The sequence below is a fragment of the Osmerus mordax genome, chromosome 12, assembly GCF_038355195.1.
Source record: "Osmerus mordax isolate fOsmMor3 chromosome 12, fOsmMor3.pri, whole genome shotgun sequence".
NCBI classification, from domain to species: domain Eukaryota; kingdom Metazoa; phylum Chordata; class Actinopteri; order Osmeriformes; family Osmeridae; genus Osmerus; species Osmerus mordax.
Window position 1 is genome coordinate 3,439,361 of NC_090061.1, and position 18,889 is coordinate 3,458,249.

Sequence of the window (18,889 nt, forward strand, 5' to 3'; positions counted from 1 at the left end):
CCGGAGTAATAAACTTCCAGGTTACAGTTCAAGCCCGCCCACATTACCGTAAATACCATAGTTGTTGTTTCTAAATAAGTTAGGTGGTTGGAATTTGGTTATTTATAGTTGGATACCGTCGGTTAAGGTTCAATAGGTTGGTTATAGTTGATACCAATAAAGCAATGTCGAAGTATTGCAGTAAACAACCAAAGTGTATCCATATATTATAGCTACATATGTTGCACTGTAAAACAGAAACTTTATGTAACAACTCGGTATTACGGTATTATGCAACATTTGAGAGCTGACTGTTTATGCAACTCATAGTGGACCGGCAAAAAGGACAGATTTTACCTTACATTTTATACCATGGCAGCTCTCAGTTGTAAACTTCTACCTTTGATGAGAAGCAATCTCTCAAACAAGACGCCTTGCCTTGCACTCACTGTGCCCATCAGTACGGTTCGTACATTCAAATGTGTCCCAAGACTCTTGCAACTGCAGAGCGCGCAGGGGTCAAATGTACTGTCAGGGAAAGTGGATAGATTCGGCGGAGTGACAGTCAACCTGGGTGACAGCGGTTTCCCCTCAGATATCAACGAAAGTGTTTTTAGTAACTTACTTCAAGGTTGGTTATAAAACGATGTAGAAGTTCTGCTCCAGAACTTATGCTCCATATTCATTGTACTGTCTTAACTGAAAACAGCTTCATAATAACGAATGACTTGCAGATGTGTGTTTTCCGTAGAATCCTTGGCACATTGGAGGGCAGAAGGGCGGATAGCAGTGTGGCTGCACGTGCCCATATCGCTGGGCAGGTGCGCAGCGGCAGCGTCGGTACATGGGTTCACGTACCACCACGCCAGACATGACCGAGCCGTCCTGGCCTTGTGGTTAGCAGACGGGGAGAGCCGTTTGCCGGGCTTCGCTACTCATCAGATTGGAGTGGCAGGTACCGGAATGTGTCTCTCCCTCCTTATTTAGATGGAAGTCTGAACTGAGGTCCATGCTTATTAACTCTGCCGGTGATGGGTTCCTGAATGCCCGGTAAACGGCGTTGCCGACCGCCAATGACTCCTCTTGAACGTCAGTGTATTTTAGGGTGCATTGCCTAATTCTAGTCATCATACATTATTATGCTGACAGCATAGTGTAGATCCGAGTAAACCAGTTGTGAGGGAGAATTTCCGTACCTCAACGTTCGGGTTTGTGTTCAAGGGGTCTTCACACGTGACCTACATGGAAAAATATTCTCCGCTGCTCATCAGCTGATGCCGGTATTTTACCGTCCGCTGCAACAGGCGATGACAGCGTCAGCCACCAGGGGGCAGTCTGCCCGTACCGGACCATCTCTCTGGAGGATGAGAACATGTCAGAGCATGTTTGGAAATTGATCTTTTTTTGATTGCCCCGAAGTTCAAAAGGGTCTATCTACTCTAAGAGCATTGCGAAAGTGAACTTTGGCAGCTTTGATAACCCACATCCCCCTCAAAAAAGACTGCAGCAAAGAGTTCATTCATCACAATCTGCTCACTTTTGTCAGTTCTAAACTCATAGTCCCTCCAGAATAATTATGCTGTTTTCTAGTATGTAAAACATTACACACTATTTGTTTTGATCATGTTTCAAGTTTTGACATGAGTTTGTGAGTTATGTCCTCCTTTTGAGCAACTAAATTCTTCAGTGCGTAGGATGGGGAGCTGACAGAACCGTTACCAATTACAGATTTCCAGTAACATTGACCATTCCAAGGCAGTGTTGGCTAATTAGCCTCCCAGAGCAGAACACCCACACAGTGACTCTATCTACGTAGCTCAGTGGTAGAGCATGTGACTGCAGATCAAGAGGTCGCAGGTTCAAACCCCCCACCCCCGTTTGTCGCTTTAGATAAACGCCTCTGCTAAATGGTCAAGTCATTGTTATTACAGACCAGGCAACTACAGCTGCTGTTTCATCAGCAAACCACGGCCTGAACTCTGGCGAAAGAGCCAACAGCTGTGCGGTATGTGACCTGCAAGTCCCCTTCGTTGATTATTTGTGGATTCCTACTCCCCATCTCAGGCCAGACCAGAACTCTGCCTTTGAGGAAGTTGGGTTTTTTTTTTTCTCCACGCCGCCAGGCTAGTTAATGATAGCCTCCTCGTCTGGGCCTGGCGTGAGGAATGACATCAATTTCCATACGGAGGGCCAAGTCCCTGGCTTAGACGACCCATCCCTCAGCACACATCTGTAGGATTCATTGGAGGAGGTTGATGTCCCGGCTCCCGCTTCCTCTCTCCTACCAGCCTGTCAACACAGACACACGGCTCAGTCTCAACCTGCTGGGAAATGGTGACAGACACACCATGACACAGGACTCGAGCAGTCAAGAGTATTATACACAGTACTCTGATAGTCAATAGTAGTATACACGGTACTCTCGGTAGTAGTATACACAGGACTCTAGCAGTGAAGAGTATTATACACACAGTACTGTGATATTCAGTAGTATTATACACAGTACTGTGATAGTCATGAGTATTATACACCGTACTCTCAGTAGTGGTATACATAGAACTATATCTCCAGCCAGTTTCATGTGTACTGAGGGGAATAGAGGAGGCTTTATGACGGGAAAGCATCATAGTACAATGCATCACTCAAGAAAAGACAACACAAACTATTCAAATCAGCCAACTCAAATGGACTGTTTTATGGACGTTTTCTTAAACTGCGAGGGTAACTGTCCTCTGAGATGGGTGGGAGAGCTACAGGGATGAGTTTGGGATGCTCTTCAGAGTTACGTTAGCAGGGGAGGATGTTTGTAGTTGGCCAGCCCAGCCCCAGGCCTCCACCACTCCACATGGGTCAGTTTAATGAAACCTTTCATGTTGTCTCCAGCCCAGTCATTACTCCTGCATGTGAGTGCCAGCTGGACTGAAGGAGAGTTCTGGACATTTTAGTTATGGTTACATTTGATTCATTTAGCAGTTTGTCACATACAAATAGTGCACATGGAAAGCACAGGAGAAGATTAGGGAAGTCAGGTGGCTGAGCGGTGAGGGAGTCGGGCTAGTAATCAGAAGGTTGCCAGTTCAATTCCCGGCCGTGCCAAATGACGTTGTGTCCTTGGGCAAGGCACTTCACCCTACTTGCCTCAGGGGAATGTCCCTGTACTTACTGTAAGTCGCTCTGGATAAGAGCATCTTCTAAATGACTAAAATAAAATAAATATCACATGATTAGGGATCAGAAGTGTACAGTTCTAATAGTGTACTGGTAGACAGAGGCAAGGAACGGTCTGTGTGCCTTAGTCTCCTTGCCAAGTTCCTTCATTCAGTTCAATTCAGAAACTCTGTTGTCTTTCAGGTTTGACAGAACATTATCTTTGGCTGTGAACATCAACAGAACTGGGCTGAACGGTTTAAAGCTAAACAGAAAGACACTTTAGGACAGCTAGTGATGAATGAAGGATATATGAGGATTTATGAAAGTCTTGCGGGCCAACTAGCTGGCTCTGGAACTATTGAATACTTTTTGTAAAAATGCCATGAATTGTTGCAGTTGTTGATTTGTAAGAAATTGTTCTTGTTGATTCATTCAGGAGCTGTTGTTGATGAGTCAAATGGGAAGGTCCTCGTGGTTCAAGACAAAAACAAGGTACAGCTGTTAAAGATAAACCACAAAAAAAGATTACAACTACAGCATAAAACAAAATCACATCTCCAGTTGATCTCACTATACTCCTTAATTGAAGTATCCAAGGAACTTATCAACCTATCAACACATTAGAAGGAGAATAGCTGTTTCTTTTACCTTGCCAGAACATTTTTTTCATTAAAAAGCAACAAATATTTCCCTTCATATTTTTTACATTCCAGAGTTTGTTGACAGCGTCTAGATATTTACCTTGGCTTGTGTTGCATCTCCTGGACATGTTTCATTCCTCCTATTACGTTACCTAAGCTAACCTCAAGTCAACATGCCTAACCCCTGCTTGTGAGGGTCTTTATACACCAGAAAACATCCCGTAAAAGACCACGTCTGTACTCAGAGAGGTACAAATACTACTTATAATTAGCCCCCTGTAGTTTTCCTTGTTATTTAGTATATATATATATATATATATAAACTCAAAATTTACAGAAATGTTTCCCTTGTCTTACAAGTTTAGCATCTTTCTCCTTGTTTAGTGACACAAAACTCAATGAAACAACCCCAGCATGTTTTTAAATGATGGTAGTTTGAGATAACAAGCAGCCGGGAACGTGAGATGATAATAACACGGTCATCGCCTCCTACAAGGGCCTGTTCGGTGGTGGGGGGAGGATGTGTGTTTTATCTCCCTCCTTCCTCTCCTCCCCTCATTTACTGTAAGGCTCCGGCCCACTAAACTCTGCCTGGCCCAGACCCAGCACAGTCAGGCTGGCCGAGATGAGCTTCCTGGAAGTGATCCCCTGAAGGCCTTCGCTGCTGGGGGGGGGGGGAAGGGTAGAGCACATCAGTCTGTGTTGAAGTAGATTTGTGTGCAATATGATGATGTATTTGATATTGACACACTTGAATGGAAAGCAGTATTTGATGCAGATTTAATTTGAGTAAAGCTGTTTTACATGCTGATAGGAATGTGGTGTAGAGCTGTAAAGAAAAAAAAGATCTGTGAAGGACTGCCAAGCAGTCATTACTGGTAATCAGTAATTAAAGACGTAACTAAATTAAATGATTAACCACACAAACAACACATTTTTGGGGGGGATATTTATTTCTTCAAACGTTCCTAGCCTTATACAAATGTATACATTAACATAGCACTTTCTAGTTTATTGTAAGGTCTATAAAATATAGAAAAGTTTTATAATAAATCCATGAAGTAACTAAAATAAAAGTACGCTTTACAACAACTATTATATAATTTAACCAGCAGCAATTTGTATTTAAATATAAATGAGTGGTGAAATGTTTTGTGTAATCAGTAGACACAGTTATTTTTGTATATACTTCAATATTCAATAATAAAAGCAATCACATCAAATTGAAAAGATTAAATCGGTCATTATAAGACAAACTTAAGAGCTGAGCATCACATGTAGCCTATAAACTGCATGAACTGGCAGAAAAGTAAAAGTACAATATTAAATTAAAGACCATCATAACAAACATTCTTTTTTTTCTTTAAGACGAAAAACGCATGGAAATTTCCTGGAGGTCTGTCTGATCCAGGAGAAAACATTGGTGAGTTTAAGATTGACACAAAACATAAGAAAGACTGTACACTACTTGCATGTATATAAACTGTTCACCATATTTCCCTTACTGGCATGATCAAACTGTCAAACTTTAGAAGACATACAGCACTGTACCGGTTTTTACTAATTTACCTACAATGTCCAAGGAAGTTTTTCATGTTCATAAACTCAAAATGTACAGAAATGTTTCCCTTGTCTTACAAGTTTAGCATCTTTCTCCTTTTTTCAAAGCAGACTTTGAAACATAAAAAAGCAGCTTTAAAGTGTTATAGTATACACAACATATTTCAGAAACAAATCAAATTAGCTATTTATTAATAAAGGCACTACAATATTTCACAATCATTTAGAGTAGAGGACAACCACATTTGCTTTGCGTTAAGAATAACTGAAATTTTCTTCATAATTAACACTTGTTAACATATCTGATACAGTACAAGAATGTTTAAAAGCCTGCTTTTCTGTTACATTTCTGAAAACAAACGTCCACATGTGCTAGGTGCCACAGCTGTGCGCGAGGTGTTTGAAGAGACAGGGGTCCACTCGGAGTTCAAGTCCCTCCTAAGCATCCGGCAGCAACACAACCACCCTGGAGCGTTCGGCATGTCCGACATGTACGTGATCTGCCGGCTCAGCCCTCTGTCCTACCACATCCACTTCTGTACGCAGGAGTGCGTGCGCTGTGAGTGGCTGGACCTGGCAGAGCTGGCCAAGACCGACTCCACCACGCCCATCACGTCGCGCGTGGCCAGGCTGCTGCTCCACGGGCTGCGGCAGGGCTTCCATCACATCGACCTCACCATGGAGGAGCTGCCAGCCGTCTACTCTGGGATGTTTTACCAGCTCTACCACCGCCAGCTGCCCTAGGAATCCAGGCCCTAGCCCAGGGACTCAGGCCCTAGCCCTGGGACCCAGGCCCTAGCCCAGGGACTCAGGCCCTAGCCCTGGTACCCAGGCCCCTAGCCAGGCCCCTGACTCCGGCCCTCCTAGCCTCTAGCGCGTCACTGCTAATTGCACCAATGTGAACTTGATTAGCACATGGATGCTAACCACACTCTCTCTCTAAGTGCTTTTTTTGGTCTGGACTATGTATACTGAGTGAGTCACACACTGGTTCTCATAAACTGTTACAAAATATTGTACTGATGATTTTTTTGTTGTTGTTGGTACAAACAAGAGGTTACATTTCTCTGTTGTAAACTAGGAAGGAGAATACATTGGGCCATCTACAATCATTCACGCTCATTTATGAAATAAGTCTATGCGGAGGTGAGAGATAATGATAAACTCAAAATACTGTTGTGCTGAAATGCATTAGAGAAACAGTAGAGTAAAATGGTGGGATCTTCCCTTCCTCTGTTCATGAAAGACATTAAAGATGTTATCAAGTACTGCAGTCTATGTGACATTTCACCTTCATTTCCATTTTCTCGTCTCGTATACCCTTTCTACTTGCTGTTATTTCATACCTTTGGGTCATTGTGACCCACCGTCGTGGTGCAAAAGGTGGGTCACAATGACCCGAAGGCAGCACAAGGGTTAAACAAAATAGGGAAAAAAACAAAACATACTCAGATTCATTAAAGCAGCCATCGTTAAACTCACATTATGTACTGTTTCGGTGATGATTTCTAAAGACATCTATCACGACGGATGAGGGTATAGTCACAGTCGTTCCAGCGCAAACCTTCTTTAACGCTCCCTACGATGACACTGGGATCAGAACTTGGCAGACATGGGGAGGAAGAGGATTGCTTTCTGTCCAGGTCCGGTTTTGGATCCTGACTTAAACTGTCCGTTGCGGTTCAAGGCCACGTACATTTCGGGGTACTTCCTGGAGCGATAGGTGTTGTAGTTGTTGCTCTCAAGCCTCTCGATGAAGTGGCACTCATCCGTAGGACGTCTCTGAAGGGAAAACATAACATCCTTGTCAAACATTGGTCATTCATTCACTTATTTAACTATTATAAGTCCATCTAATGGCAATTACAGTATGCATAAGCGACCTTATCTCAGTATCCGATTGCACTGCATGTTGACCACTTACGCTGCTCATTCTTATTTTTATATATATTTTATTTTATATTTAAATTGTTGTATTCTTAGATTGTTTAGTTCTTAGAAATAGTAAACTTTTGTAATTGTACTTAATTTAAGATTCTTATATGTTTAGTGTTTTGCACCTCCCTGCCACAGTAAATTCCATGTTTGTATAACATACATGGCGAATAAACCAGATTCTGATTCTGAACACAAGTGGTTCATGTTGTAGATACAGTACATCTAGTTTTCTATTCCCCTGCTTGTATGTACAGTAGGCCTACTGTGCAAAGGTCTTAGGCATACAATCATTTTTACATGGCTTCTATCCTAAATCATATTTTTTTGTCTTCTGTATTTGTATGGCAGTATAACAGTACAATGTTGAGAACGTGTGTTTAGTCTTCATTTCCTTAAAGCATTTTTGCTTAGCTTTTTGTTTTTTGTGCCTAAGACTTGCAAACAGTGCTGGTAGTTCTCTCCTGAGGTCCTGGAAGTGAGGGTCCTTGGTGGTGAAACTCTTTTTGATGTTTGAATATGAGATAATTTTGCAAAACTGACATATGGATTTATCGATTTTATGATCACCCTATTAAAACACCTCAGACAACAGTGCAGCCAACAGTTTCGACGAGTCCATACCAGTAAGAACTGTCTCAACTAATGAAGATATTTTTACCAGGTTAAGAAAGACTGTTGCTAATTTCATTTCAGCCTAAGAATCCGTGAACCCCAGGAAACTGCTTTGCCATGATTTAAAAACGACCAGCATTGCATTTATCTCGACGGCATGCGTTGATATTTTCAGGAGCAAGAAGTCAAGCCCTCGCCTCGTCCATGTGGGACACTTGATGACATCAGTTCCATCTGGCTCAAATCTCTCTGTTGCTAGGGGCGACACGGGTGCAGTGCTCACACCCTGTCAAACTAGAGGGGCTGTTGTCTCCTCAACACTGGCTACCTATGAAGCACCACAGAGCCTAAAACACATGTCTGGAACCTCCCATAACTCTCCTTGAGCTCAGAGTCTAAGGGGAAAGCCCCTCCACCAAAAAAATAAAAAGGACTATAACTCCAGGAAACAACTAACACAACAAGACCAAACAAGTCCACTTACTGAACACCTCTTGTCAAAGAGACACTGGGTTCTATCTTTGAACACCGAAACGTATGGAACTACAGGACTACAGGGGTCATTTATATTAGTATTATTATAAAGTATTTTAAAGGAACTGACATTTCAGTATCTATTAAATTTGATGTTTAGAAAACGGTCTACGGGTTTCCTAGTATTTCACATTATCTATTCACTCAGAAGCAGTAAATAAAGTACTTTACAGTGTTGGTTAAAACTATTTAAGCCAGGTTGACCACATCAGTGAAGGCACCATGTGGGTCATAAACCTACTTGCCCTCAGGATGTCTGCTCGTTTCAACAGGAGGAAGCACTGCTTGGAGTTCACAAGTGGTGGAGTACCACCATGAAACCACATCAGGCCCTCACCACACTCACACCCTTTAGGCCACCCCTGCATCTCACACAGACTGAGGGTTGAGTTTAGACCTGTCATTATGGCTTCAATGATTTAACATGAGAAATGTGATTAAAATGTACATCATCGGTATCATCTGTTTTTGTCCATTCGTGGTGTCTGTATTGACGTGGGTTAGGGTGACTCACGGCTCCGAACAGTCTCCCGGACGAGTTCATGGCCAGGTAGCGGTTGGCAGAGACTCCTTTGATCACCACCTCCCCCACTGATATCGCCTGGAGTTGAAGCTTGACTGAGGAGAAGGAAAAAATATGGCGGTTGTCACTTAACCCTCGTGCTGCCTTCGGGTCACATGACCCAAAGGTTCATAACGAACCATCGTTGTGTTTACCCAATTTTACCCAATAGAAAAACAAATAAAAATAATTTTCTTTTAACCATTCCAATGTGGGGGGTCTGAGACAGCCCGACAGTTAAAAGAAAATGCTTCACTTTGTTTTTGTATGAGGTAAATTTGTCGCAATACGACGGTGGGTCACAATGACTGATGGGTCAGAATGACCCGAAGATAACACAAGGGTTAAAATCACATTACAGAGATGTAAAGTATACTAAACCACCTAGACTGGCACTGGTGCTTTTTGCTTAAAAGAGGAGAGTGAATTGATTGCTGGTTTATTGTAATATTTATATTCCTGAAAGCAGATAAACCACTGGAGACAAGAGCTGTTCAAATCTCCCAAATTGTCATTGATAAAGATTCATGGTTTTCTTTATAAAAGTCATTTCTTTGAAACATTTGCAGTTGGACTGCATGTGCCAACTTAGCATTTTTCAGTTAAAGCCAAAACACAACTGCCCCTGGCAACAGGACCTTGTAAGGATAGGTAAGCCAGGATAATAAAAAGGTTATTGTCATGGATACAACACACATTCTGCCCTGAGCAAATACACAATACCTCTTTGTTGAATATCTATCCAACATGTCATGTATTTTTTCAGCGATCAAACATTATTTACCTCCAAAGAGTACTGTATATGGTTCAGATTGTTCATCCTGGATTTCACAGTTACTATAACTTTATTTGAAGAGTCTCTTCTCTGTTTAGTACAAAAATTCTCAAGACTGGATATGTAATTGTTACCGGTTTATTTACATCTCCCTCCACACAGCTGGAAAGGCCTACATTTTCTTGTAAATCATATAAAATGGAAAACTGATTGCGCGTTACTACATCAGCTTTTGAAAGACAGCTCATCTCTTGTTTCAGGGATTACCAGTCGATTACTATATAAGATGGACAGCTGAATGCACCTGTTCAGAGTCCCATCCCTCACATAGTGATCTTTAGTATCCCCCCACCCCCAATTAGCCCCTCTCTATAGCCTCCAAACTGCTACGTGACAGACATACTTCCAGAAACAATTTGTTCATGCGGACTTGGTGGCCTCAAAGTCAAGGACAAACATTTCTCTTTCCACTACAGGCACCACAAAACGTTCTCTCTACCCACACAGTGTCATTCTCACTTTGTTTTGTGAAAAATGTCAACCAATGTTTTTTTTATCTGTAATCTTGTTTGTGTTTTTTTGTGAGAAGTTTTTCCACTTAGATAAAAGTTACTTTCAGGAACAGAGGTATATTTACCGAAAGTGTTTTTTCCCTGTCATGGTGATTTACAGATCTACTCTTTCAATCAGTGGGCAGTTCCATGTCATGGTATATACACACCCAACAGTAACTTTCTCAATGAAACTTACGTTAAAACACATCAAGGTGTCTGGAATGTGACAAACACAAAAAACAACTCGCTTGTCAACATCTATGAACGTTCAGTAGGAAAATTCACAAACGACAATCCTCTGTGATTCACCTCATCGTGCCTCCCTTGTTGCATTTTTTAAGTATAAAGAAGTCTTGTGTGCCCTCCCTGCAACGTGAGGAGGGCCTGGGATTACTTACTGTGGGGGTCGTTCTTCTCCCGGATACCATCCACCCTGCCGTCAGAGTTAATCCTCAAGAAGTAGCCTCCGTTTTTACAGTACAGCCTCTTGGGATCCTTAAAGTTTCCTGGGGGAAAGCCACTGCTACCGCCGTCATCAGGAGTGGAAGGAAGTGTGGTGATCTCTCCCGTGGCCATGTCCTCTGTCTCTCTCTCTCTCTCCCGCTGGCCCGATTCGGAGCAGGAGCTCGGCTGGTCTCCCACTAGCGGTCTCTCCCTCCTCCTCGTTTTCACAGCTCCCCGAGCCTGATTCCGCTTAACCCCAGGGCCATGCAGTGTGGCTGAAACCCCCCTTCTCCACCAGCATACCTTCTGTTCCCCCGAAGCAACTAGGAAGCCCAGTGTCGTGGGATCCGGGAAACTCAAGATGCCTGGAGTCTGAAGCTCCCTGGCTGCTCAGCCTTTTGTGAAGAGAGGTATAGGAGACACGCCACCAGTTTGTGTTTCTCCTTTTATCCTTCTCTCCTTCCCCTCTTGAAATATTTACAGCTGGATAGGATCTGTGGAGGCTTCCCCCGTGGGCCTCAGTTCGCATGCGCCCTCCGAACACGCTCTCTCTCTCTCTCTCTCGCACACAAGCCCACTTTGACGTCCTACCTTGCCCTGCCAAGTTGCTGAGCACAGGCAGAGAGGGGAGGGTTAGGAAGGGGCTCACTAACTGAACTGCGTCACAGAGACCCTTGTGCAAGCTGGGAGAGCAGCAGCTGACTGGCAACGTTTACAGACAGGATCACTTGGTCGTTCATTCATGTAAGCCAGTGATTAAAAGAGCATTCAAAAGATGTGAAAAAGAACAAAACCTGGCAGGCTTGAATGATTGAGTGACACAGTACTCAGACTGCACCAAGATTTAGTTTGGCATGAATTAGGCTCTGAGTGTTTGGTGGAACTCGGAGTGGGCTGGGCCATAGACACACAGAAATCATTCAGGTCTTAACCTGAACTTCAAAATGTGTCAACAGGTTAGTTGTGCCATTTTCTGTCTCATTTTTATGTGCCAACCGACCCCTCCACCCACAACTGTGACGTTTCAGTTGAAGACTCTTTTCCAATGCAAAGGACGGACATATAGGTGATTGCTGTGAAGCGCCTTTGTTTTGATACGGCTGATGGAAACATTAACTCACATTTAACTTTAATGAATTCCTGAAGATTTTTTATTTATTTTTAAGTATGACAGCTTCAAGGGACTGATGAGAAACGTTGATAGTTTAACTATCAGTTAACTTTTCGGATGTGAATCAGACGTGACACAAACATGAACTGTCTAGAGAGGTTCCTTGTCTGTAAACCTTTCCTTGTGTCAAACAGGAAAGAGACAGTCATGAGGCCATCTCTGGCTTGCAAGAGATCTTTAACAAAATCATACGTAACGGTTTAGAAACCAACGTAAATAAGAAAAAGTCAGCTAACAATCTAGACCACTAGACACAATTTCTCCAAGAGCTTGTAACAATTCCTTTTCATCACCTGTTAGGAAATAACCTGTTAGGAAAGCACCGCTGATGAATTTCCTCGGTAGAAAGAAAACAATTTTCACAGTTTATCTTTGCAACATGTAACCTTGACTAATAGATCAAATACTTTAAGCTTGTAAACTTGTGTGACTGAGACGGAATTGTATTGAGTTCTGTATGTCAAATGACATGACTGCACATGGTAAACCACTACAAGCCAATACAATACAATAAAGGTTGCTGATGAGAAACCACTGGCAAGAATAAGGTTGGTACTGTTTGTCTCCCCCAGGTGGTCATGTCCCACTTAGAAAACATACTGTAAGAACAGTAAAATATAACAAATGCAAAGCAGTCATAAGGAAACAGTTGTACTTATAGTAGTTTAGTACATTTATCAGCCTAAGCATTAGTCTGTAAAAGTATTTTAATTGTATGTTTTTTTTATACTGTTGGCACACACACACAACTGTTTCCTGATATACTTGAAACAAACATCAAAGTGTCGTGATATTTTCCTCTCCTGGTTCAGGCTCCATGCCTGTGATGATCTCCGTGTCTGTGAGGAGCACGAGGAGAACCAGATCCAGGGCTCTCCTCCACGCCTCCATCTTCACCTTGTAGTTATCGTAGATCTTTCCTGCTGGTCCGTCACCAAGCCCGTGGGAGGAACCTAGTCCCACCCCAGCGGTATCACACTGAGGAGCTTCCACACATCCATCCAGACGTTGAAGTCGATTACTGATCGCAGTCCATGCCTCCATTTTGGAGCACTGTCCGCTGTTCGCCATCACGGTAGATGTAAAGTCCATCAAACCGTCTGCCATGAGTTGAAGCACAGTATCACTGTACGGGTTATCAGCAGCCTTGTCTTGTCTCTGTCCTCTGCGGACCTCCATGTGCTTGTGAAGGTGGTGGAGGCACTGGACCTCTAACTCTCCAGCTCCCGGGAGCAGCTTTCCGTCCTCCAGGGCATGGTGGAGACGATAGGCACAGCCCCAGAACTGGTCGTCCAGGGCCTGCAGCTTGGCAGGTACGTGGCTGGTGAGGATGGCTGTCACCAGCCTAGTGTGGTCAGCGGCCACGTTGACAGCCATCGATGTTTTGCCACCATTTTGACTGAAGTCTCTCCATGCGCTGACGCGAGCCCCGGTGCCAACGCAGTATCTGCTCAGCTGCGTGGCGTAAGAGACAGCGACGGCTCCTGTCGTTTCCGCAAAGTCTTTCAAAATGGCCGGCTTCATCCTCTCGATTACGAGGACGGAATGTTCCGTACACTGCTGAGACATTTTTTCATTCGCTACCCCGTGGACTAACACCAGATTCACATCTAATTTCAACAGTATTGTCAAAACTTTGTCTATCCACTCGTCTTCTTTGCCACGACCAGTCACGGCCAGCTCGTGAGACACAAGTCTGACGTTTGCCGGCTTGGTGAAGCCGAGATGATGGTAGTTTTCACTGAGATCTCCATTAATCAGAGCAACATTCAGCCTCTGTCTTTGCAGAACATGAACCAGGGAAGCTTGCTCGTCAGATAGCTGGACAACGCAGCCAAGCTGAACACACGTGCAGTCTTCTGACAAGCCAGATAGGGTGCACGTTATCAGCTTGTTTACATCAAACACTCCACGGCAACCAACACTTCCTGTGTTCTCTGACTGCATCCTGCTGGCCTCAACCACCAACTTCATGATCTCACTCCCGTGACTCACACCCGGAGCGAGATGACTGATATCAACATCTTTAGGATCTGCTGAGGGGGTTAACAGCGCTCCTATGCTGTTTTCAGTCTCATCTGAACAGAAATGCCTGCTGTGAGTCAATTTTATTTTCCTTTGTTTCCTGTTCAACAGAATCCCAGTCCTGGGATGTTCTGGCAGTGAGGAGGAGGGAGCCAGGGCAGCTGTCTGCGACGGGGTGACCTTTGAACCTCGCGGGCCTAGCGTGATGCTGTCTGGTGCCTCCAGCCCAGCTAAGGAACACACAGCATCCTCTACGAACACACTGCTTCTCCCACAGGCGTCCAGACACACCTCCAGACCCTCAGACATGGCGGAGACGATGTGTGGAAGGGCCACATCTCTGTGGAGGCATTCCAGCGCTGCCCTGCCCCAGGCGCCTGCGAGGAACAGCAAGCACCCTGTCCCAGTGTGGTAGACCTTCTGGTGGGACCGGAGAGTCTCGCTGACCAGCTGGCAAACAGAGCAGCTCAGGTCTAAGTGCTGCAGGAGGCGAAAACACGAACGCACCAACACGGAGTCTCCGCTCTCGTCGTCGTGAATGAACTTGTGTCTCTTGTTGGGGCCCAGAAATGAATGGGCGAGGGTTGAAAGGGCTGTGAGCTTTTGAAGTCCAATGTGACGTTTTTGGTTTATGATTGTACTCCCTGACATGGTGTGTGTTTCCTAAAGTATAAAGAGATATGCTGGAAGTTAAATGCAAGACACATTAAAACTCGCTAGAAACACACAGACAATAACATATTATCGCATGAATAAAGTCAAAGTAAGCTCGGGCACTTGATGTAAAGCGAACTGCACGAGATGGGTACCTGTCCTGCAACCCTAGTGAAGACTGATAGCATGTAACTACTTAGCCGTTAGCTAGCTACGGCAGTAGTTGCAGATACATGCTATCGTGTATATGTGCAAACTACGGACGTGGAAGTCCAACTATAACATTACAGAGGCAAATAACCATGGCAAATGAGTCTAAACTCACCCTAAACGGTGTTGCTGTCCCAGATTTGCGAGTTCCCTTGATCCTGTTATTAACTTGCACAAAACAGCGCGTGCGCCAGCAGTGGGCCCGCTTGTTGCTAGGAGACGTGGTGAGGCCCAAACGGAAATCAGAAGCCAGTTATATCCCGCCTACCTACGTTTCTGATTGGTGTCGTCGGTGCATTTTGGTCTCGTCGTCTGGTTATGCGGATTTTCTATTGCACCAATTCTGTGTCGTTTATATTATCCTCTCACAGATACACCCATTACACTTAGCTACCGCATTGTTTACACCTGCAGAGCTAACGTTAGCTGACTTGATCTCGTCAAAGCGTCTTCACTGACTATTCTGTTATTTTGGTTAACAATGGTAAGTACTGTAAAAGCATGTCTTCGTCTAAATGTGACCATTTTACAAGCATTCAATGGCAGCTCAAGTTAACATTTTCAGCGATCTTTTTAGCTATTTGAAGCCGGGAGCCACGTTATGTTGCTGATTTGCTTTCCAGTTAGCGTAGCTATGTACCACACTGTCACTGTACTGCTCTCCAGAATGTCCGCTAAACTACTACCTAGCGTTCCCCAGCGGACTACTGTAGCTACAACGTTAGACTAAGTAGCTCAGCTATCAACCTTCAAGGTTTTTGCATCAAGTGGCATTTTTATACAACTTAAACAAAACGTATCTCACTAAAATATCCATCATAAATAGCATATTATATTGAATGCCAAGCTGGCAAACATGAAAATTATAGTATAGCTAGACTAGTCATCGGTATAGTACCATGCTGCAAAGTAAGATAGACTAGCTATTGTAGGAGTAGTACAGTATCTGTCATCATACTGTATGGTTAATAATACCCCCCTCCCGCATAGCTCTCGCTGACCTCTCATCCCTCACCTTGTTTTGTAATTGTTTCACAGGCTTCCGGTTACCGAAAACCCACTGCTACAGCTCACAACAAGAAAAAGTCCGGTCCTAAGCCGGATTTGACGGAGGAACAAAAACAGGAGATCAGGGAAGCGTTCGATCTGTTTGATACGGATGGTTCAGGCACCATTGACGTGAAGGAACTTAAGGTACGTTACCATGGCAACTAATAAACTAATGGCTGCCATGGTAACTTATAATGATGGAGTCTGTGTATCAACCTACCGGGAACTTTGCACAGAGGTTTCAAAAGCAAGTTATGTCAGTAAAATAAATTGCATCCCTGTGCATATGTGACATCTGTCTCCTGTAGGTTGCCATGCGTGCTCTTGGCTTTGAACCGAAGAAAGAGGAGATAAAGAAGATGATCTCAGACATCGACAAGGAGGGCTCAGGAACCATCGACTTTAACGACTTCCTCAGTATGATGACACAGAAAATGGTGTGTTTCTATTCTTGCTACAACTTAACTGAACAACCTTCTTAAAAGGTTTCAGCTGTGATGAGTGGTATGATAACGTTGCAGACAGTTACTCTTTCTCCCTGTTGTGATGGATTACATTGATTCTGTTTCAATGTTGGTCTCCTCATACTATGTCATATTCTCAGCCCATCGTCTCCCCATCATGTCGTTATTCTTGTCACACAACTCTCTCTCTCGTCCACCAGAGTGAAAAGGATTCCAAAGAGGAGATCCTGAAAGCCTTCCGGTTGTTTGATGATGACGGCACAGGGAAAATCTCCTTTAAAAACCTGAAGAGAGTTGCCAAGGAGTTGGGTGAAAACTTGACGGATGAAGAGCTGCAAGTATGTTATTTTCCCTATGGAATTCATACAGCACAGGGCTCCCGTTGGTGGTCTTGGTACCACTGGATGTCACCGCTATAAGGAATATTACACAAACTGGGGATAGGTATACTGCAGCTGAGCGGTAGAGCATTTTCAAGAGGTTGCAGGTGCAAATACCACTCTTTCCGTTGCTTCTTTTCAAAATGAAAACGTTACAAAGTGGATGAAAACATTTAGAACGCATTGGCTTCTACACGGATCAGTGATTTGTCTTTGCAGTAGAATTATGAATTCAAATCGGCAGTTGGGAACAGTTGTGTGGGGCGATCAACAGATACAGTAGGGTGATCTGATTCCCTGACCACCAAGGCCATCATATACATTTACATTTAGTCATTTAGCAGACGCTGTTATCCAGAGCGACTTACAGTAAGTACAGGGACATTCCCCCCGAGGCAAGTAGGGTGAAGTGCCTTGCCCAAGGACACATCATCAGTTTGCATGACCGGGAATCGAACTGGCAACCTTCGGATTACTAGCCTGATTCCCTCACCGCTCAGCCACCTGACTCTCAAATATAACTGCTCACAGCACTCACACATGTTGTTGATACATGCATACATTCAACTGCTGTGTTATGTGTGTTGGCCTCAATATGGATGTTAGTATCACTATGATTCTATAGCTAAATAACTATAGATGATCTTTCTTTCTTTTTAAAGGAAATGATAGATGAAGCAGACAGAGATGGGGATGGTGAAATTAATGAGCAGGAGTTTCTCAGAATAATGAAGAAGACCAGCCTGTACTGAAGTGTTAACCTCTGGAAAGTCCTCTTCAAGATCTCTCAAGGATGCTTAAAAATGTAGCCTTTAATTTTTCTGTATTTCTCATGACCTTTTGGAATGTAAATTATTTTTAACAAAGCTAAAACATTTTTTTTCTTTTTATATATATATTTGAAACCTGAAATAAACTGGATATTCTGTGGATTTTTTTAACATTCATTTTCACAATGCAACTCCCCCAACGTATGGATACAGTACACTCTGTAAGACCCCTGAATTATGTTTGGTTTTCCCTTGTGACAAATCAGTGAATGACCAACAAAAGGTTGACCTAACTATGCGAATGCTCAATAACTATGCAACAACCTAAAGGGATTTAAGCAACACCCATTCTTTTTCATATCGTATCATTTTCAGAGGTGGAGAGGTGAACCCTTCGAAAATAAGGCAAAAAAAAAAAAAAAAACATTTTCATGTTCACTTTAATGTAACATTTTAGTTACAAAGATGAGTAGAGGTTTCAATGCCTTGCTGCCTGAGTGAGACAGCCGGTGACTTGCATGAGTAAGCTACTTTCTGATAACTTATCGATATGGGGGGAAATGACTGTCTTGGGCTCAAGATGAGTAACCATCAGTAAAAGTGATTTTTCACTTTTGCTTTTAAAGAATAATAAAAAAAAAACTATTTATATTCCCTATTCAGTTAATGATGGGATATATTAACCGTTTTTCTTGTGTGCATTCAAGACTTATCTCAATCTGATCCATTCCGCTCTACAAATAAACAGGATATAGGTACTGACGTGTTGTTCCGAGGCTTTTCGATGACGATTATTTTGTGGATACCTTCTGTTTTTGTGAAAGCAGCACTATAACCTGTCTTGGTGTGGGAGCTTCACATGGAAAATGTGAATATAAAACCTAATTGCATTCTTCACAAATAAGTCCCATGTGACATAATCAATCCGTACAAAGTAGATTTGCTTGGGCCCATATGCCTACATGATGGAACGTAATTCCTTTTAAAATGAATTGCAGTGTACAGTTTGATGTCACTTTCTCTAACTGGACTTGAAACCAGCCAACTGAATTTTTTTATTAAAGGTAAAATATTTCAGAGCAGGTCAATATCTCCACGACTCGTAACAATCCACTCTCCTTGACATAAAGGCAAGTTGCCATTCAAGATGCTGAACGTTAAAAGGAAAAATTGTCTTTCCGGTTTTCTAATATTGCAATCATAACATAACTAGAGATTACAGCACTAGGTGACAGATTTGCACTTATTTTATTAAGAAATTGAGGTTATCCGGTGAAACCCTTTTACGGTGTCTATGATTTTCCTCATCGGGGCCTTTTAACAGTAGACCCTCGGTCTAGCGTTATTCCCCTATTCTTGTGGTTACATCATGATGACATCACCAGTCGTTCAAATCCTCCCACAACTCGGCTGCTT

The 18,889-nt window shown here is 43.2% G+C and overlaps 4 protein-coding genes across 5 annotated transcripts; 2 read left to right on the forward strand and 2 right to left on the reverse strand.

The window, feature by feature from the left end:
• The first annotated feature begins 321 nt into the window (after positions 1-321).
• nudt6 (nudix (nucleoside diphosphate linked moiety X)-type motif 6) lies at positions 322-6,344 on the forward strand. Of its 2 annotated transcripts, XM_067247863.1 has the most exons (6): positions 322-610; positions 731-934; positions 3,566-3,621; positions 5,139-5,193; positions 5,707-6,122; positions 6,163-6,344. In XM_067247863.1, exons 1-5 carry the CDS (start codon positions 352-354, stop codon positions 6,072-6,074), a joined length of 942 nt encoding a protein of 313 aa, XP_067103964.1. In that variant the 5' UTR covers positions 322-351; the 3' UTR covers positions 6,075-6,122; positions 6,163-6,344. The 2 variants fall into 2 exon arrangements, with proteins under 2 accessions (XP_067103964.1, XP_067103963.1); XM_067247862.1 differs by having other exon boundaries at positions 5,707-6,344.
• On the reverse strand, positions 5,506-11,296 carry fgf2 (fibroblast growth factor 2). The gene is made up of 3 exons (XM_067247864.1): positions 10,704-11,296; positions 8,929-9,032; positions 5,506-7,112 (listed from the first exon to the last, which is right to left on the reverse strand). The coding sequence occupies exons 1-3, from the start codon at positions 10,879-10,881 to the stop codon at positions 6,927-6,929; spliced, it is 468 nt and encodes a 155-aa protein (XP_067103965.1). The 5' UTR covers positions 10,882-11,296; the 3' UTR covers positions 5,506-6,926.
• Positions 11,297-12,660: 1,364 nt separating this feature from the next.
• On the reverse strand, positions 12,661-14,948 carry bbs12 (Bardet-Biedl syndrome 12). Its single transcript, XM_067248217.1, has 2 exons — positions 14,925-14,948; positions 12,661-14,608 (listed from the first exon to the last, which is right to left on the reverse strand). Exon 2 carries the CDS (start codon positions 14,594-14,596, stop codon positions 12,698-12,700), a length of 1,899 nt encoding a protein of 632 aa, XP_067104318.1. The 5' UTR covers positions 14,597-14,608; positions 14,925-14,948; the 3' UTR covers positions 12,661-12,697.
• Positions 14,949-15,189: 241 nt separating this feature from the next.
• On the forward strand, positions 15,190-17,830 carry cetn4 (centrin 4). Its single transcript, XM_067247451.1, has 5 exons — positions 15,190-15,293; positions 15,848-16,003; positions 16,168-16,296; positions 16,524-16,661; positions 17,366-17,830. The coding sequence occupies exons 1-5, from the start codon at positions 15,291-15,293 to the stop codon at positions 17,453-17,455; spliced, it is 516 nt and encodes a 171-aa protein (XP_067103552.1). The 5' UTR covers positions 15,190-15,290; the 3' UTR covers positions 17,456-17,830.
• The last annotated feature ends 1,059 nt before the right edge of the window (positions 17,831-18,889 follow it).